The sequence below is a fragment of the Sminthopsis crassicaudata genome, chromosome 4 (assembly GCF_048593235.1).
Source record: "Sminthopsis crassicaudata isolate SCR6 chromosome 4, ASM4859323v1, whole genome shotgun sequence".
Classification (NCBI taxonomy): Eukaryota; Metazoa; Chordata; class Mammalia; order Dasyuromorphia; family Dasyuridae; genus Sminthopsis; species Sminthopsis crassicaudata.
The window spans coordinates 60,174,809-60,196,597 of NC_133620.1; the positions used below are offsets into that span (position 1 = coordinate 60,174,809).

Sequence of the window (21,789 nt, forward strand, 5' to 3'; positions counted from 1 at the left end):
AGTCAGTATGCAGAGAATTCAGCACAGATTAATTACCCCATAGGAGTGTATGAACAAATTGCTACTGCTGCAACAAAAGCTTGGAGTTCCCTCCCAGGGAAAGATCTCCTGGTCCTGCTCATTTCACTCAGCATCAGTTCATGTAAGTCTCTCCAGGCCTTTCTGAAATCATCCTGTTGGTCATTTCTTCCAGAACAATTATATTCCATAATATTGAATTCTAATTCTGACACTAGTTGTGGAACCATGGACAAGTTACTTTTATCAATAATTGTTACTTCTCTCATCTCAAAATGGTGATGATAATAATGTGTATATTACCTAATTCATACGATTGTTGTGAAGACAGCACTTCGTAAATCTCAAAGTGCCTGGGTGGTAAGAGAGTTACTATATAGCAATGGAATCAAGTAGGAAGATAATATGCACCCATTCCTCCCTCTCTGACTTTCAACTTTTTGAAAGTTTATATTTTGAATAAAAGAGGGTTTGTTTGATTGCTTTTGCGGGTGGGAGGATTGGAGAAAAATAATTAAGCTATTTAAAATAGGTTAGCAAAGAATCACAGACTACTTGGGAGATTAGGTGAATGGTAGTATTTTGGCTGAAATTATTCATTCAGGAGTAGGTTAGGGATAAAGATAATGTCAGCATTGAGTTTATTCAAGTAGGTCTAGGCACTTGGAAGTATAGCTCTGTGTCTCAGAAAATCAAGTCTAAAGTATAGCCTTGGAATCCTCAGTATAGATAGCTGTATGGAGAACAGAGAGACTAAACTGTGCCTTCTTGCTGAGGAGAGTGAGATAAAGATAATCATCAGACTCTCTAGTCCTCTCCTACCATCTAATTCTTTGTCATTGGAATAGAACAAGAGAGTATGGTAGAGAAAATATTACTTAATTTTGTTCTGTTTGAGCAAGCTATGAGATATTTATCTAGTCAGTGAGCATGATAAGAAGAAATACAAGCGTTTTCTGATCATAAGCTAGAAGAAAACTGAATTGTGGAAATCACCATCTGTGACTTTCTGTGAGCAGCCTGACTGAGGAGGAGCATTTTGGGTTATTGGATGAGAAGATCTTTATACCTCTCCAGTTCAGGGGAGAAAGTTTCTAATATCAATATTTCTGTCATCTTATCATGACTTTTCACTGGGTATGGAAGGCAGATTTCCATGAGTCACTAAAGACAATATATTAATTGAACTTTATAACTGAGACAGAATGATAAGTTTAAAAGGCTGTAGCCCTCCTCTGCAAAGAAATTAATTAAGCATAGTATCTGCCCACAGATAATAGTTGAGGCTAAATAGCTAGTTGAGAGAACTTGGAAAAGAATATCTAACTAGAACACCCATGGTAATCATTACACATTAGGAAATACTTAATATTACATAAGTAGATAACTGAAGATAAAATAAAACTAATTATTATGGAACATTATGGAACAGCTGAGCTACAAAGCCTTGTGGGGAACAGGGGAGATGCAGTAAGTGGTGGGAAGAATAGTTGCCTGGCCCCAATAATTCCTCGCAGGGATCAGAAAGAAATAGGATACCATTTCCAGAAGATATAAAGTCTATTTTGATAAAAGAAGACATCCAGACCTGCTGATAGAAGTGCTAGTTTTTTGTTTTTTTTTTTCTATCACCGTTTCCTGGTCACATGTGTTCCTTGCATATGTGCTTTCCCCATAGGTCCCCTGATGGAGGAATGTACTGAAGTGGAAAGATACTTATTGCAGGAGACACAACCTGCAGTAGGCTACAGCAGGACCCCAGGTGTGAGACTAGGAGGAGAGAAATTAGACCTGCAATTTCATTGGCATGTGAGGAATACAACACATAAACAGTTAAATATATACATGAATTTTTGAGAAGGGAGAGGCATTCAATTATGGAAAGCAGGAAAAATGCTTTCCCTACAGACTGGTATTCTAAGTTGGATCTTGAAGAAAGCTAAGAATTTAAAAAAGCAAAGAAGAGGAGGAATGTCATTCCAGTCATAGAGGATAGCCCGAGCAAAAGCATAAAGATAGAAAATGGAATATTAAATTGGAGAAACAGCAAGGAGATCGATTTGACTGGAACATGAAAAAGAAGTGTGATATTTCTGAAAATGTAGCCTCAGATTATGGTAGATTTATATATCAAACTAAAGAGTTGTTTTTTATACTATAGGCAATAGGTGAACAATATGGGCAAAAGTCTTTCTCAAGCTAGAGCTTTAGGAAGATTATTCTGGAAGTTGTCTGTAAGAAAATAGAAAAGAAGGCATATTGGAAAGCTGAGTCCAGCTGGAAAATTATTTCAATAGTCTAGTGAGGGTTGATGATAACCTGAATTTAAAGAATTAACTGAAAGTTCAACATCTTTGATGAATCTTTAAAAACACTCTTTTGAGGTATACTTCACTGATGCATACTCCAACTTCTCCATGCTTCCTTGTCTTATGTAATTCTTGTCCCATTCTGGCATTTATACCCATTGATCTCTTTAATGTAGGCCCTCCTTCCAATGATTTATCTCACAATCCATCCATGACCCTCTGAAGTTTATGCAGCTTATGTCCATATGCTTCTGGAACTCCTTCACAGAGGTCCACATGCCTGCTAGTGGCCTTCCTCCATGGACATTGTGTAAATTCAACAGACCACATGGCTTGTGCATTAGCCATTCTTCATTCTTGCCACAAGACAGACTTGCTATCTTTTCCAATCATACATCTATGATGGGATCCTTTATCCACCTTCAATCACTTAATTAATTCTTCATTAGTAAAGTAGCCTATTTATACCTATTGTGAGCATCTCCATTGTACTTGAGTGATTTTATACATTTTTTTCAGAGCATATGCATTCCATACATCATTGTCATATAGCATCACTGGAAGGATATTGTTGTCTTAAAAGTTAGTCTTTTTTGGGGGGGAAAGCTTGAAGTCATTTAAAGCCCTGTGAAATTTCCTAAAGTCAATCCTTATCACTTTCTTCTTTCTGTTATTTTTTTGTGTCTAGTTCATTACCTATATACAGGTTAAGATATAAGTACTACTATAAAATCAATCACATAGGTTCAACTCTTCAATCATTTGAATCAATATTCAAACATTAACATAATCTACAAAACATTATTTTTATCCATCCAGTTTTCCCCAGGTTTTTGAATAATTTCAGATTTCATTTAGGAAACTCCAGAGCCTTTAAGAAATGAGCCAAAGGAATAAATAATCTACAAACAGACTATTTCCATGTTCCCACTTCCATGAAGTCCTCCATTGATTTGGATGCCACACACGGAGATTTTCCACAACAATGGCAAGCATATATGACAACCATATGTTTCTCTGTAATTCATTAATTACTTTTAGTAATCAAAAGTAATATTTCCCCTCTTCTTCCTACTTCTCAAACACATACAAAATTTATGTCTGCATAAATTAAAAAAATTCTTTATAACAAATGTTCAGTTAAGCAAAAAATTCCCACATTGGAGTCTGAAAATAAGCATCTTCTTCTACAACTTGAGTTCTTTACCTCCTATGTCAGGTGTAGATATCAGGCTTCATAGCAAATCATTGCACAGATCAGAATTCTTGAATTTTTCAGAGTTTTTTGTCTTTATATGTTATGGCCATTACTATATAAAATAGCTAGACTGGTTTTGCTCATTTGAGTCTGCATCAGTTTATGTAGCTCTTCCCCATTTCTTATATCATTTCTTACACTGCAAAAATGTTTTGTTACATTTGTATAAAAGCTAACATTTACATAGTGCTTTAAGATCTGCAAAGCACTGTTTCATGTGCTTCCTCATAATTTATTGATCCATTCTTTAATTGATGAACACCTTAGTTTCCAATTCTTTGCCACTACAAAAGAATTGCCACAAGTACTTGTGTACATATTGGTAACAAACCTAATAATGGTACATTCAGTGTGGATAAATGATAAAAGGTAAGTTGAGTTACACAGTTCCCAATCATTTTCCAGAAAAATTGGACCAATAATTCATAGCTCTATTAACAGTACCTTAGTGTACCTTTTTCTCCTTCATATATATATGTGTGTGTGTGTGTGTGTGTGTGTGTGTGTGTGTGTGTATTACTTATATATTTCGACCATTTTAGCTATGAAAAATGACTCTTGTTCCCATACAATTGAATCAGTACATTATATATCTTGGTTTGTCATTTGTTGATATATGGTCAATCAACAAATACTTATCAAGAACCTGCTATACAAGTGTTGTGCTGGGCACTGGAAATATGAAGATTAAGAACTTACATTTTATTAGGGGAAATTAATATGTTCAAATAACAATTGTAAAAGCCAACATTTATATAGCATAAGCACTTACAAATATTATTTCCATTTATCCTTTTAATATCCCTGGGAAGCAGGTACTAATAACCCCATTTTACAAGAAAACAGACACAAAATGGTTAAATGACTTGGTCAAGGTTACACAATTGGTAAGTGTGTAAGACTAGATTTGAACTCAGTTCTTTCTGACTCCAAGAAGCATATATATTTATGCAACACAAATATAAGGTTATGAAGGGTGGGAGGAGGTAATGGCTGGGGATATCAGAAAAGACCTCCAATTGAAGGTGGCATTAGAACTGTACTTCAAGGGGAAAGGGGGAATCCTAAGACATGCATTCTAGACATATATGGGGTTCAGAAGAAAATTAAAGATAGTGTTTTATGTGCCCCCAAAAGGCCAGTAAGGATGGTCCACAAAGCTAGAAAGAAGTAAGAAAGAAAGTAATACATAAGAAAGTTAAAAGGTAGATTGTGAAGGGCTTTAAAAGTCAAAAAGAGAATTCTACATTAGACCCTAAAGGCAAAGAGGAGCCATTTTAGAAAAATTATTTGAATGGGGAAAACTTGAGGCGACTAATTAGGAGGCCATTGTTGTGGTAAAGATAAGATGCTGTGGGCCTGAACTGGAGATGGCTCTCTGAGTCATCAGAAGAGGAATCTTTAAAATATTTTTAAAATTTTGATTACCAAAGGAATTTGATTAACAATATCTTTCCCTCTTTTTCCTCCAGGAATGTATATAAGGACTATCGCTTTCTTGAATTGGCATGTGACTCCCAAGAAGATGTAGATAGCTGGAAGGCATCTCTACTAAGAGCTGGTGTCTATCCTGACAAATCTTTAGTAAGTTGAATATGACTGACTTTGTTAACTAAATTTAAGTAAATATTCCATTTAGCTGATGGAATACATCTTTCTCAATATCTTTATTGTCTAACAAAGCCTTATGTTATTTATACTTAACATAGATGTTCACTTTTGGATTGCTTGTTTTGCAATTTGATCTTTAAACTTGCTGAATAAATTCACTTTACCATAGTGTCAAATGAGAGAAAATGTTTTGAATTCAAACTCTTTTACCTTGTAAACTGTACATGCTTATACTTGCTGCATTATTATATATAAGGCATAGATGCAAATAGGGCTACAGCCCTAGAAAGAATTAATGACATATTGATTTTATATGTCATTTAATATAACAAATCATTTTACATAATTTTAATATAAAATCATAACTTAAATGCAGTTTGGTGATGTTTGCTTTGACTACTTAGATGTAGATGCATACAAGTACATAAACTGAAGTTTATATTTTGTTGATTCAACCATTGTCCTCTAGCTTACCCAGATTTAACACCTCAGCATCACCTTTGATTATCCTCTCCCCTATCCCTCATACCTAATTTAACAAATTCTCTTCATCCTACTTCTTCATGATCTCTCACATCTCTCTACTTATTTCCACTCACCCTGCCACAATTCATGTTAAGACCTTCATTGTCTCTTTCCTGGGCATTTATAATAGCCACCTAATTGATTACCTTTCTTCCAGGGTCTTTCTTTTTTCCCATCGATATGCCATAGATCTGCTAAAATTATCTTCCTTAACCATTCCTTCTGGAAAAAAAAAAAAAAGCAAAAAAACCAACAATCCTCCACTTTTGCCCTACTGGAATAAAATATATATACCTAAGCTGGGCATTTAAAGCTGTTTACATTCTAATCTTGACCTATTTCACAGTTGCTTGCATTCCCTCTACTTACCCATTGAACTACACTATTATCTGTTCCTCTACTTATACATCTCCCTTCTCCATTCATTTGTTCCAGGCTGTCTCTGCATGCTTAGAACGTTTTCTGCTGTCATCTCCACCTTTCAAAATCTTTCAAGACTTAAGTCATGGGCCACTTTCACCATGTATCTTTCCTGATCCTCTCAAATGAAAATGCTTTCTTCTTCCTTAAATGTGTGTGTGTGTGTGTTTTGCTGAGGCAGTTGGGGTTAAGTGACTTGCCCAGGGTCACACAGCTAGAAAGTGTTAAGTGTCTGAGGTCATATTTGAACTCAAGGCCTCCTGACTTCAGGGCTGATGCTCTATCCACAGTACCACCTAGCTGCCCTCCTCCTCAAATATTCTTAAAGCATTTTGCCTAAATTTCTTCTTTGCCTTTATCACTCTTTACCCTGCAGCTAATCAATATGTATTGATAGTTATGATCTACTAATCATATTAATGGTATACTTCCCATATCCTGCCTCTCATAAAAGTATAGAGCCCTTAAGGGCAGGGAGTATTTAGTATTATGAGTGCTTAACACAATACTTAGCACGTAATATACTCAAATTTGCTAAATTGAAGTTTAAATTTAGAATGCTAAATTGAATATATCATAATTGGATTTGGGAGAACTATATTGTTTCTAAGTGCTTCTGATTTGCTTTGTGTGCTTCCAATTGACTTCTCAGTTTCTCAGTGACAAAATTATTTCTTTACCAGACACTTACTATTATTGAACAGGTAGAGTTTCTCACTACATAAGAAAACTGTGAGTTTGACTTTGAATGAAGTAAAATATCCTTTTTTTCTTTACCTTCTTAATAAAATAATGACAATTTTAAAACATAGTCCATATTAAAAAAAAACGTCTTGCACTGCTAGGTAGAAATATGACATTTTAATAAATATTCAAAGTAAAAACATTTTTGTAATTGTCATTTTTGTTAGGGATATTGACATAATGAAAGTCTATATTTTAATAATTTTAATTCTAATTGGATAAAATTAAAAACTTTTACATTCACACAGGTAATATCTTTTCTCAGAACATATCAATGAGAATATATAAGCACTTAACATATAAATATATGCTTGGCTAAGTGTCTGTGGCACAAAAGTGAAAAGAACTGTCTGACATAGTCCTGTTAGATTAGAAAGATGTTTTTGAAAAGATACATAAATTTCATTATCTGCCTATGAAGTATCAATTCCTATTTAATAGTTTTTCTTTCCTAGAAAGCCTTTCACTAGATTCATTGGCACTTTTAACAAGTGACAAAATTTTGCACAATACATTGAGTAAAGAATGTCAAAGAAATTAGAGGAAATCCTAAGGATGATGTCAAAACTAAGCATGAAGAGATAAAATTTCACAAATGGGAATTAATAGACCTGAGATTCTATTGTACAGTGATTTCTCTCTTATTTGCTTGCTCTTCTCTATCACTTCTGGAGGTGGTATAGTAGAAAGAACTCTGGGCCCAGGGTCCAAAGACCTGAACTTGGAGTCCAGTGCTTTCAGAGCTGAGTGGCCACAACCATATTATTTCAGCCCTAGGAATCTCAGTTTTTACACCTGAAAAACCGAAACAATGATGCTTTTACTACAAACATCAAAAGGTTATGGTGAGAAAAAGCTATGTAAATATGATTTACATATTTTTGTATTTACATTTATTACATTTTACATTCACATTTAAATAAGAAGCTATGTAGATGTGTTTTAATTGTCACAGAAACTCATCATTCAATTGAAATTGCTCTTTCAAAAGTTACTAATAGTTTGTTATTTTTTTTAATCTAATGGTTTTTTTCCCTCAATTCTCATCCTTCTTGAACTCTCAGCAGCCTTTTATGCTATTATTACCTCTTCTCTTTTCTCTAAGTTTTTGGGACAGCTCTCTCCCCTAGTTCTCCTTTTCCCTATTTAATCATCTCTTTTCTATCTCTTCTATTGGATCTTCATCTATGTCATGATTTTTATGGGTATGACCCAAGGTCCTTTTTCTTTCTTCTCTCTCTCTCTCTCTCTCTCTCTCTCTCTCTCTCTCTCTCTCTCTCTCTCTCTCTCTCTCTCTCTCTCTCTCTCTTCCTCCTGTCTCTTTCTCCTCTTCTTCCTCCTCCTTCTCTCTCTTCTCTCCCCCTTTCTCTTCCCATCCATTTTTATTTATCTGTCTGTCCATCCATCCATTTATCTGTCTCTATCTCTCTATCTATCCACCTCTATCTTTCCATCCATCTATATCTATCTGTCCATGAACCATTTTCATCTCTGTCTCTCTTGGTCTCTCTGTATCTCTCTGTCTTTCTCTCTGTCTCTGTCTCTGTCTCTCTATCTCTCTGTTTCTCTTTCTCTCTCATTTCACTTAGCAAACTCATCAACTTTTTGCAGATATCTCTTAGAACTACTTACCCAGCTCTGACATCTATCTTTTTTATAATAGCTTTTTCTTTTTCCAATACATGCAAAGATAGCTTTCAATATTCACCTTTGCAAAACATTAAGTTCCTAAGTTTTCTCCCTCCCCTAGACAGAAAGCAATCCAATATAGGTTGAATATGTGCAATTCTTCTAAACATATTTCTATATTTGTTATACTGTGCAAGAAAAATCATATCAAAAGGGGAAAAAAGTAAACACAGCAAACAAACAAAAACAACAACAACAAAGCTGAAATTACTATGCTTTGATTCACATTTGGTCTCCATAGTTCTTGTCGGATGCAGATGACACTTTCCATCACAAATCTATGGGAATTTCCTTGAATCACTGCACCACTGAAAAGAGCCAAGTCCAACACAATTAGACATCTCTTTTGACGTCTAGTCTCCCGTCTTCAACTGTTTTTTAGACATCTTGTCCTGGATGTCTCCTAAATATCTAAAACTCAGTATGTCCAAAATTGAACTCATCATCTTGTCCTTCAAACTTTCTCCTCTTCCTAAAATTTCTTTAACTGCCAAGTTTCCTATAATTGACATCTTCCTGCCATTGAGGCTTTCAACTTAGGCATCATATTTGATTTCTTACTCTCTCTCATTTGCTCCATATCTAGTCAGTCATCTGATCCTTTTGTTTCTATAATATCTCTTGTGTATAACCTTCTACTTTTTCATGATACTGCAACCACCCTAGATCAGGATTTCTTCACCTTGTGTCTAGACTACTGTAATACCCTGCTAATTATTCTCCTTGCCTCAAGTCTCTCTTTGTTCCAAGGAATTTGCTGTTTCTTGCATCTCCCAAATCTGAGAATTTTAACTGATTCCCTTCCATGCCTGCAACACTAACATCTGTCAAGTCTTAGTTAAAGTTTCATTTTCTACAAGAAGTCTTTCTCAGTTTCCCTTTATTAATCTTAGTGTGTTACCTCTGAGACTCCCCCAATTGACTATATACATGTTTTTGTCTGTACATAGCTGTTTGCTTGTTGTCCTCCCTCATTATAATACAGACTCTTTGAGAGTAGGTTGTTTTTTATTTTGTTTTGCCTTTCCTTTGATTCCCAGCATACAGCACAGTGGCTGGAAAAATTGTAGGTACTCAAATGATAGATTCTTGAAAGACCAAAGACTAAATTCTAGAGGAGTAGCTCTGTTTCAACAGATGAAATATCCACATTAATGAAATCTCAGACACTCAAAAATTTGAATTTTTTGTTATTATCTCTTTTCAGCTATAAATTATGTCCCCATGAGCCTAATACTTCAGATATGGATTCCAATCATATTTGTGACTCCAGGTTATACAAAACAAGTGATAGATCAAAAACAGTATAGATAGAAAGTCTCTATTTGATTTTAGGTGATTCTGTACCACATTACAATATCTACTAAAGCTGTAAAACTGCTTTTGATTTTAATTGATTAATTTTAAAAGTCTTTAGAGTCCAGGAGGTTATAAAAGAGTAAGTTTCTCTGTAAGCTAGGGCAACTGTACATTCTTACTGTAAGAAAAGTAAGTGGACATTTAATATTACCAAAGAAATGAACTCAAATTATTTGTCCCAAGTCTTGATTTGAGTGGATTAAATCCCCTAGTTATTGTACTGTTCTCAGGAACCATTTTGTTATAATGCAGACCTTGTGAAGTGCCTTGTTGGTGAGTTGTTTTTGTATTCCACGAAGGGGGGGAAGAGAACAAGCATTTTTTAAACCTTGCCATATGCTAGGACTGAGTTAAATGCTTTACAAATCATAACAATCTCTTGATAGGGCCACCATGTACCAAATTCCATACTAAAACAAATGGCAATATTTCATTAAAATTAAGGATTGGGGGGTGGGAGAGAAACGGGCAACCTATAAATATTAATTGACATAACACTAATATAGTGCTGATTGGATGTCTCTGTCCACTCAGTAGATATTACATTCATATGACAACACTAATAGAGCATGCTTTCTACATAAGCTCACCAGCATGTAAACACCCTTTTTCTTTTCAGTTTAGCTAGCACTGCTTCAAATAGAATTTAAATCATCTTATCCCAACTGGCCAATTCAGTTCTGTCTTAATGGCATTTTTTAAAAAATGAAGTCAGTGTCAGAGATCTAAAGTTAAACTGTTGACACTATAAAAAAGAGAAATTTTAAAGTACTTCTGTTTTGCCACTTCAAGACTATTATGAGTCTCTCACACTAGACAACTGAGTAATTATTAAACTAAAAGCCAGGGGGAAAAAAAAAGCAAAGTACTGTACTTGCGCATTTTATGTATTTAAAGAACAATGAATCCTTCTTTTCATGACATCATTGTTACCATTGCAAAGTGAACCATCTGCCCCTACAGTGTGAAATTCAGTCATTGCATAATGTACGAAAACACTTGGTTCAATCCCTGAAACTTATTTTAGCAGATCAAAAGCTGCACTGTTGTGGAATGCAATAAACCCCCTCTGTTTGAGGTATTTTCAGTAATATTGCAATTCTTTGGAGAACTAGGGCCCCATTATTCTCAAAAGTAGTCTCTTGTTTCTGATAAAGCTCAATGTGGAGACTTTTATTGCCTTATTGAAAAGTTGGCATGATCTTTGCAACAGAATCCTGTTTCCCTCATTCATTCCTGTACCCTTCATTAACTCCTCAGGAAAAGTAGGAATGTTAACAAACAGTCGTGTCTATGGCAACCGAGTGTTGGACTTTAGCTGAACAATCCAAAAACAAACTAGGCACTTCACCACAATTATTTATCGGTATCTTTGGATATTTTCTTTATTCAGTGCAGCTTATGATAGCAATAAAAGCCCCCAGATCAGGCAAAGTCTCTGTGGTCTCTAATTAGCATGATTTTCCAGGAAATAACCTTTTTTGGGGGGATTATTGCTTCACCATCGTGTAGTCCCAGAGTGTCCAGAAGGTTTCTTTTTGTGCTGTTTTTCCCTCTCTGCCTTTCATGAGCTTAAAATTAGCTGCCAGCTACCTAGCCTGACCTGTTATTCTGCCCCATTCTCATCCTATCCCCTACATGCTTATATTTTCATGATCGCACTCTTTGAGCACAACGTTTTTGCTAGAAATTCCGTCAGGGCTCCTTGCAAGAGGGTTTCAGATCCTTCTCTGCCCATATCCCTTCACTTCTCTCATTCCCCCAAAGGATTTGCCCTTGTAAGACTTGGGCTGCCCTGGTAGTAATGAATCATTGTTTTTATTTTTTAAACCATATGTGTGTTCAATTCGTTGATATAAATCATACTCTTGCAGTTTCAGTTTGAAACAGGATATCCATTTACCAGCTGACTACTACTGCTCGCTACATCTCTATCCAGATTCTCTCCTTTTAAAAACGGCTACATCTTTGTGACTAACCTTTCCAGCCCCAATTTCTCAAATGTGGACTACTATTTATATTGGCTATATCCCTACTTTACAGTCAGCACTCTCCATACCAGCCCATGGAAAAACTCATAATTAAAAAAAAAAAAAAAAAAAAAAAAGGAATCATGCAGATGTTTGTCGTAACGTGTTCTGCTTACTCTACCACCCACTCCTTCCCTCTGCACCCTTTTCCATTTTTTCTTCTTCTTCTTCTTTTTCAAAGCCAAGGATGCAATGTTTGTTTAAAAACACATTGGCTGTTGAAACTTTCCACTCCTTGGCATGTTGGAGGAGGGGTTGTCATAAAAGGGCAAATAGACACGTTAAATGGCTTGTCTTTCATGCTAACAGTTCACTTATTACCAGTTCATGAGAAATGGGGGTGGGAAATAACTTTTTTTGGCTCTGTCCCCATCCCCAAACGATTCTGAGTCAAAGGAATCATTTTGTAATAATTTTCTGCTGTTATGAATGTATGATTTCAGTCCATTTTAGTTGACCTTCTGAATTGCCCATGGATTCTGAAATCTTGTGTCTATGTTTGCTGTTAATATGTTGAATTAAGTGTCTTATTTGGTTTTGCTATAGCAAGAGGTTCCATAACTTTGAAAGCAATCAAAGTTTAACATATTTCCTTCTTTTTTTTTCCTTGCGGCTCCTCACACAGGGGAACAACAAAGTAAGTTCTTTGTCCTCTTGAGTTTATTCTCCTTCTTTTATGTTATCTTGCCAAATTTTTGGTAAGGAGACCCAGCATTTCTGTGCAATTTCAAATGACTGTTGTCTGTCACAATGTTCAAATGATATAATGTTTTCAAACATCAGTGAAAAAAACTGCTTGTACCATAATGACCCTTCTGTTCCAACATTTTGGAAAGGAAATGTTTAGTGTTCTTCAGGCCTACTTTATTGGGAAGTTCAGAGAAGTTGATATTATGAGGGAATAGAGTGACACTGAAAGCAAAGATTATGAAGATTTAATAATAAAGACCCTTCTGTGGAAAGGTTACTATAATCTGATGAAACTCATTGCAGCTGGGTTTTTTGACCAAATATCAAAGCTCCCATGTTAATGGGCAGTTATAAAAACCCCAAACTAGAGTCTTAAATAACAGGATTGCTGGTGTTATTGGCTAAAGCGAACTAGATCAGTATTCTAGCTTTGAAGGTGCCTTAAAATGGATGGAGGAGGGTGGGGTCAACATTTGACTTGGCTTCTGCACCCTTGATGCATTCCAGCTGGACAGAAGTAGAAGGGTGTGGGGAATAGAGGGGGAGAATTGAAATGTGTACGATAGATTTTGTGAAACCAGGCAACACATATAAATGTTGAAAACCATTTTCATGTTGTTCTAAGAGATAAAGTAGCAATTTAATCATTTACGGAATTTTTGTTTGTAAAGCTTTTAATTCTGCTTATCTAAAAATGCTTATCTAGATACCTTAGATAAAAGGTATCTAAAAGTACATTATTATATACTTTAAAACTATAACATCATTATTAAGAGGGCAAATATCCAACTTTTCTTAGTTTTTCATGGATACTTATTCAGTGTTTCATCATATTAAGTTGCCTATTTAAAAGTCACTGTTGAACGCACTAGGGATTGGACTAGATGAGGACCATTTTAAAGGGGCCAGCTTGTGTAGCCCAGCTGGAGTTCATCAAACTTGCTCCTCATCAGCTCTACATATAGAATATAAAACAAATGTGGGAAATCATTTGCAGCTTGATTCAATGGAATGTTTGAAAATGCATGATGTTGGCTAAATGGTTTACATTGAAAATGTGTCACCTTATAAATATCTTGAATTGAATGGAATATTGACATAACTTCTTATGACCAGGTAATAATGTGACTCGGGTAAAATAATATCACTACAGAAGAACAAAATCAGCATTCATTAAGGAGCAAGGAGTGAACTGAACCCATCACAGTGCTTTCTGAATAAAAGCTAGCTAATAAGTTTGAAGGTGGCCTAGAACTTCTGGAAAAGAATGAGATGATTATAATAACTATTATGTCCACTCCCTCTCTCTTTCTCTGTCTGTCTCTCTTGCTCTGTGTCTCTGGCTCTATCTCTCTCTTTCTGTGTGTGTGTGTGTGTGTGTGTGTGTGTGTGTGTGTGTGTTGAAAGCGTGATAGAACTATGCATTTATTCCCATAGTAGCTAATTTATAACTTTTCAAAACACACGCTGATGTCTTGAGCATAAAGGATGTTCTATTATAGAAGAAATTTTATTCATTTATATCATTAGACTTTTCCTGAAAGTTCACACATTTGCCAGAGTAGCCTACTTTTAAATACTTTAAGTTAATCAGGAGCAATCTAACATAGAGTGTGGGTATATTTGGGACTAGGGAATGAATGGTTAAAATTGTGGAAGATTATTAACTTTTTTTGAGGGGAAGAATGGTGTGTATAAAGGAATGACCTCAGAACAAGAAAAATCTACCTTTAAACAACCTTCTAAGTCTCTCAAGTGAAGAGATGTTGCTAAAAGACATCAGTAAGAGTGGTTTCTTCATCTGATCGGTCCCTAAACAAATGAATCACAGACCAAGAGTGTATTCATTTTAACTCCTTTAGGACACTAGCATTTCCCAAATTACTTCTCTTGTTTCATTATTTTACTAAGAACTGATAAGAGCTGATACACTTCCAGAAATGAAGCATTGTGCTTTACACTCACTGGCAGGATTTATTTTCCTGTTAGAGTAAACTTTGTTGTCAAGCACAGATGGGGAACGTTGTACTTAAATCAATAAAATATTTTGTTTAAAAAAAACTATTACTGTAGGGAAAGAGCTCATTTTCTAAAAATTACAAGTAACATAACATAAAAAACCTGAAATGAATGGAATTGGATCATTAATAATCCAGAAATCACTTCATGTTTTTTTAATAGTTAGTGCCCTTAGCAGCCTAATTCTGAACCTCAATTATTACTGTACTGGCTAACCACAGGAGTGCTAGTTAATAGAGAGCTCTGGTTGTCGTAATGCCAGGCAAACAAACTTTATTATATTTTCTTAAAGTTATGGAAGGGGATCTTTGGAAAGTATAGTATCATAAATTTTGAGCTTAAAGAGACCTTAAAGTCCATCACCTTTATTTTTTATGAGTGAAAAAAAAAAAAAAAACAAACAACTGAGTCCCAGAGATTTTGTATTGTTCAAGGACTTAAAAGTATTAAGCAGCAGAGTCAGTATTTGAAAGCAGGTCTTTTAAATAAATAAAAAAAAATCTAAATCCAATATTGTTTTTGCTAAGCCATAATGCTTTTTACATTCTCTAATGCTGTTTTATAATATATCTCTACTTTATTTTTCATTATTTAAAAATCAAATATGTTATTTATGAATATGAGCCTGTGTGAAAATCTACTTTGTTTACACACTGAAAATAAGCAAGTTATGGTGAACACAGACCTTTGCAAGTTGAGCTTATATGCAGAGCGGACTGCACATCTGTATGCTATTTTCTTTTAACTTAAAATTTCTGTATAAGTGGAATGTATTAGAATACAAGTCATGTATTCTCCTGAGGAAAGAACTAGATTTTTAGGCATTTCAGTCCTGTTCTTCTCACTCATACTGGAAGGAAATTCTGTCCAAAAATGTCACAAAGACAATATATATGACTTGTTAGCTTTCATTAGCAAACTGTTAAAGGTGACTCAACTTTGTTTTCTCAAAAAAAACCACTCTCTGGTAATTGAAAGGGGAAGAAAAGGAGAGACAATTAAACTAAAATGCAGTTAATAACAAACTAGATGTGCTAATTAAGAATATTTAACTGAGACTTTCATTTATGATTTGTTTTACATTAGTACCTGAAATATACTAAAAGTATAAAAAAAAGTGTCCAATATATTAGATAGATATACTGAAAAATTCTTAGGGAAATACAGATAAGAATTGAACCAGATGAGAAGAGATTGGAGAGGATGTCAGTAAAGGGAATACTCACATCAATGAAATCATAGATTTCTGAAAGTATTAAAATCACGTTGTTAGTTTTTTTTTTTTGCAACATGGCTAGTATGAAAATGTTTTTGCATGACTACATATGTATACATAATTCATATCATATTACTTGCTTTCTCAATGGGTAGGGAAGGGCTGAAAGGAAAAGAAAGAATTTGGAACATTTTTTTTAATGAATGCTAAATAAAAAGTAAAAAATGTCAAAATCTGCAAAATTTCTGATGTCAACTGACATATGAGAGGTATTATACTAGATAAAGAGTTGGCCTTGGAGTTAATGCATCAAAGACATCTTTGACATAAACTGGCTGAACTACCCTGGCCAAATCATTTAACTTCTCTCCCTAAAAAAGCCCCAAGAAGCTAAGACTATCAGTTACAATGTAGGTATTCCTCTTCGTTGAAAGTTTCGTTTTTCATGAGCAAGTCCTTAATCTAATGGAATCATACATCTATTCCTCTCTCAAATTCACCACCTCTCAAAACGAACCCCAAACCCAACCAGGAATCATAGCTATAAAACACAGAGAGGTCAAAATGGTCAATATTCTCCTAGTACTCCAATAAAGTTATATGGATTAATCCATGTGCCATCAATGTTGAAAACATTATGTGTGGGGAAATATAAGTCATTCTGGAATAGATCTAATCCAGTCTTTTCATTTTATAGGTGAGGAACCTTAGAATGAGAATCCAGATCTTTTAACTCTCCCCTCATTGTTCTTTCCTCTTTCTAATACTCCTTCTTTTTATAGGGTATTTTGTATCTCACATCCTACTTTGCATTTTCCAAATGAAAATGTTTTAAAATTAAAATTGTATTTTGGGATAAATACTCAAACTATAAGAAAACAATTCATGATAAGAGTGTGTTTGAATTTATGTCATGAATTTGATGTATAATGGCTAGAAGGGATCCAGATCCATTTTCTTCTTTGGATACTATTGTTTTAAATTGTTTTCTTCTGCTTTTGAAAAACATTTTTAAAAAAGAGATCGGTTACTCAGGGAAAAAAAATTCTTGCCAGGTCCATTACTTGTTTTTCCCCCTTGAAAATGTTTTACTGTTGGCATAGAGACATCCTTAATTACTTAAGCTAGAATCTATCTCCTCCCTGGATGAATTTCACTGGATCAGGGATTTCAGGTCAACTGTTTTGTTAAGAGTACCAGACATCTGGGATTGCCTGAGTCACTTTTAGGAATGTGAATGTATATATGCAACTCCAGGATAAATTTTTTTTTTTAAAGAAGCACTAGTGTGATTCTGTACTAGTTGAGTTCTTCCCTAATGTTTCCAATTGAAGGGTGACATTTCAAAAATATATTCTAACTTAAAGTAAAAAAGAGACTCTACTTTTTTGTCCTGCTTCCCTTGAATAAGGTTACCTCTTTGTAATGTGATGCTTAATTCCCTTCACATTTAAACAAGTTCATTCTTATATTTGCCCCTTTTTGTTTGTATTCCTCCAATAAAGCAGATAGAAAATTCCAGAAACTTTTAACTAGAAAAAGGTGATTCTGGAATTAAGCATAGTTACTAAATGATTAAACAAATATGTCTTCAACATGATGCAGAAAACCTAAAGTTTCAGGAATAGAATCCTACCAGAAATGTTCTCAAGTTTCAGATTGATTTTGGTGGAGGAAATGAGTTGTTTCACATATGTGAGAACTAGATGAAAGAACATTAAGCTCAGAAAGGAATGCTTCAAATGTTAATATATGAAGAAAAACAGACTAAATTAAACTGCTTCCCTTGTGACCTTTTCAAATAGCTTTAAAAAAAAAAGTTTACAATCATTTTCATAAACCTTGCTCATTTCCAAGTGAAAGACAGTTGTTTTCCCAGCAGCAGCATAATGGTGATTGCCCAAATGAGTGAGAAATAGCATATAAGGATGAGAAATGAGAAAAAGACATTACAGAATAGAGGAAAGGAAATAAACTTCTTTCTAAATCATCATTCATTCTTCTAGTTATATGAAATTTGTTCTTATTTTGATACTTTTAAAGGAAAAGCCAACAAGAAAACCTATTTAGGCTACTTTAAATGGAAAAAAACTATCAAATTACTCTGTTAGTATGCCTGTAAACCTGCTAACTCTGTCAAGTTCTATCAGTAGGAAAGAGTGTTAGTCAGAGTTACAAACTTTGAGATCTTTATGACTTAAGATAAACAATGGGTAGAAAATACAAAAAAAAAATCTTTTAGTTTTGTATCCATAGCAATGATTTGCAAAGACATAGCATATGCCAAGCAGAACAGCATCAAAATGCATTACATTCATGTTACCAGATGTGGAATATATGTAGCATTTCCACAGACTGCATCCTACAGTTCTTACTCTCTGTCTCCTATATGTCTCCTCTTAGGTCAGAATAAGATTCATGTGAGAGAGTTTATAGTTTAATTACAATCATCCACCATTACAGAAAACAACAATAACAACTCAAAATGCATTCTTCTTAATAGTGGGTCAGTAAATATCAGCTTTAAAAATGAGGGGAGTCTTATTATCAGAACACAGCTTTAGCCTCTAAAGTATAAAGTAGTAAAATGTTTTCAGAAAACTCCAAATTGTTTTTGTATAGACAACCTAGTTAGGTTTGTTTATTTCTTTTGCATAATTCCTCTATGTGCTTCTCACCCTATTTTCCTGGAGAGGGTCTAGGGAATTTAATTGCTCAGAATACAGGCAAACACCATATGGTTCCCTAAGTTTGTTCATAAAAGTTTCACTACCCAATAAGGATATCATTAAAGTTAAAAGAAAAGATGAAAACTCATAAGCCTCAAAAGTGTTACTTCCATGTGGATGTAAAAATGAATTGTCTGTCTTAATCATCTCAACACTATTAAAAATGTTTCTTCCTTCCTTATTTTCTTCTTTTCTCCCTTCCTGCCTTCCTCTTTCCTTCCTTTCTTCCTTCCCTTTTCCCCTTCTTTCTTTCTTTCTTGCTCCCTTGCCTTTTCCTTTCTTCCTTTCTTTTTCCTTTCTTCCTTCCTTCTTTCCCTTCATCCTTCCTTTCTTCCTTCCTTTTTCTTCCTTCCTTCTTTCCCTCTCTTCCTCCCTCTTTTTTCCTTCTTTCCTTCCTTTTTCTTCCTTCTTTCTTTCCCTTCCTCCCTCTTTCTTTCTTTCCTTCATCTACCTTTCTTCCTTCCTTCTTTCCTCCCTTCCTTCTTCCCTTGCTCTTTTGTTCCCTTCCCTTTTCCTTTCTTCCATTCTTATTTCCCTTAATCCTTCCTTCCTTCCTTTTTCTTCCTTCTTTCTTTCCCTCCCTCCCTCTTTCTTTCTTTCCTTCATCTACCTTCCTTCCTTCCTTTTTAACTTCCTTCCTTCCTTCAATACTGAATCAATGTGGCTGATGAATAGAAGGCAAGGGAATGAGTCAGGAAAACCTAGATTTAAATTCTGTCCTTGAAATAATAGCTTTTGTGACTAAGCAAGCCATTTAACTTCTTTTGACTTCAAGCAACTACAAAAGACTTTTATTTACTAAGTCATAGACAGACTATGATCTGCACAAGTAGAGAGTTTCCACACACAGTTTCTTCATAAGGACTGTATAAAAGTTAAGTTGTAGTTAAAAATGTAGTTACATATAAAATATGAGGACTCCCATTGCACTACACAAACATATCAATAAGCATTTAATAGGTAACTTCTCTGTAGGAATGGAACTAGGACCCAGGAAATACAAAGACCAGAATGAAACAATCTTGTTTTCAGGGAGCTTATATTCTGTTGGAGGAGACAATATATGTACAGACAAGTCTATAAAAAATAAATACTACCCCCCAAAAAAATAAAATACAGAGTAATGTTGAGAAATAACTCTGGTAATCAAAGGGATCAGGAAAGGACTTTTGTTAGGAATGACCTCTGAGCTAAGGTTGAAAATAATTTTTAAGAAATAGAGGTAAGAAGGGAATGGTTTCCAACTATGGGGAATAGCAAGTGCATATATATATATATACATATATATATATATATATATATATATATATATATATATATATATCAGAAAGTCTTGACTTCCATATCCTCTCAAACACTGACGATACTATCCTAGAACTTCCTAAATACTGTCCTAGAAAGGAAGTGTAAGCTTTGCTCTTGCCCAAATCTTTGGGGAAGTTCTGGGATAGTGTCATCAGGGTCTGAGGAGAGATGGAAGTCAAAGCAGGAGTGCTGATTTGACTTGCCTGTCACATGCTGCCTATTGTCTCTCCCTCAGGGTGCCTTGGTGCTTCAGCCAGTGGTCCTTAAACTTTTTAAATAGGGGGTCAGTTCACTGTCCCTCAGACTGTTGGAGGCCGGGTTATAGTAAAAACAAAAGCTCACACTCTTGTCTCTGCCCCTTAGCCCATTTGCCATAACACGGCAGCCGCATAAACATCCTCAGCTGCCGCATCTGGCCCACAGGCCGTAGGTTGAGAAACCCTGATGAGGTGTCCTCTCTACCTGCTGTTGCTTAACCACATGGTGGTTATAAGGGCTAGGACAAAAGATGGACTGGAAGGTGGAGGTTAGAGCTGCCACTCTTGGGGTTTCTGTGCTCATCTGCCTGTTGGAAACCCTTGGCCATCAGTTGTTGCTTGTAAAGATAAGGAAGGGAGACTCTTTCTTCATAGTAATTTCTTCCCCCTAATGGCAGCTTTTGGACTTGGCTGGAAATGGATCTGGTGGTGCAGGAGACACTATTATGCCTAAAGTTCTTGGGTTCATGGTCCTAAGCTGTCTCAGGATAGGAGGGAAGAAAGTGGCCAAAGTAGTCTTAGTGGTTTAACCGGCCTGGTACATCCTGCCTCCTATCTCTCCTTCAAGACATCTTGCTGATTTATCTAGTCCAGAAGGGTGTCTACCTTGGTTTCAGCAGTTGGATCCCAATTGGTAGAAATGGCTGGCCTCTTTTCCATCAGGTGTTGGCCTGGATGTTTAGTTTTATACAGATTATAATCATTTTAGGCAGAATTCTAATAATCATTAATTCTAAAAATCATAATTATTGACATTTAAATATACTTCACGGTTACATATGTTGTCATTCAATCATTCAGTTTTGTCCGACTCTTCATGATCTTGTGGACCAAAATTATCCATGGGATTGTCTTGGCAAAGATATTGGAGTGATTTGCCATTTTCTTCTCTAGTGGATTGAGGTAAACAGAGGTTAAATGCCTTTTTGTAGGATCAGATAGCTACTAAGTATGTAACCTAATCAGAATCCAGATTTGAATTCAGATCTTTCTGACTCCAGTTCCAGTACTTTATTTACAGAGTCCCCTAATTTGCCTCCAAGCTTTATATTTATTTATTCTTTATATAAATAATTTAAGGTAACTATTACAATAGCACTGCAGTGGGGTATTATCTCACATTATAAATGAGGGAACAAGTTTTAAATATTGAAAGATTAGCTCATGGTCATGTATCTAGTAAGTATCAGAAATAGAGAAAAGGCTAATACTAAGACTTTTTTCCCCACCACATTATACTGCCTACTAAAGTTTATAATTTTTCCAACCTATATTCCGTTTATTATGTCTAGAGATCCCAGTAAAATATGTTAATCCCAACAATATTTTACTCTAAAGTTCATGAAATTTAAATATGTATGTATGATACAAACTTATTAAATATTTGATTTTGTGAGAAAAACATTTAATTTCCTATATTTTATTCCAAAATACTCCTCATTGATCTTTTTAGAAACATATTATTTTTTCTCATTTTTCTTTTCCCAATCCAATATATTTTAAATTAATTCAGTTGCATAAGCATTTATTAATTGCCTACTCTAAGCAAGGCACTGTGTTCGATACTGGGAACAAAATAAAATAATCTCTGCCCTCAAGCATCTATGTCC

General features: G+C 34.9%; 1 protein-coding gene across 6 annotated transcripts in view; it reads left to right on the forward strand.

The window, feature by feature from the left end:
• DNM3 (dynamin 3) overlaps positions 1 to 21,789 on the forward strand; it is a 562,491-nt gene that overhangs the window by 426,206 nt on the left and 114,496 nt on the right. For 5 of the 6 annotated variants that reach the window (XM_074308351.1, XM_074308353.1, XM_074308348.1 and 2 more), the window contains one exon: positions 5,058 to 5,169. In XM_074308351.1, coding sequence (XP_074164452.1) covers positions 5,058 to 5,169 — 112 coding nt within the window. Of the gene's footprint in view, positions 1 to 5,057; positions 5,170 to 12,588; positions 13,215 to 21,789 lie in introns of those variants that run through there. The other variant, XM_074308354.1, reaches the window with a different exon arrangement.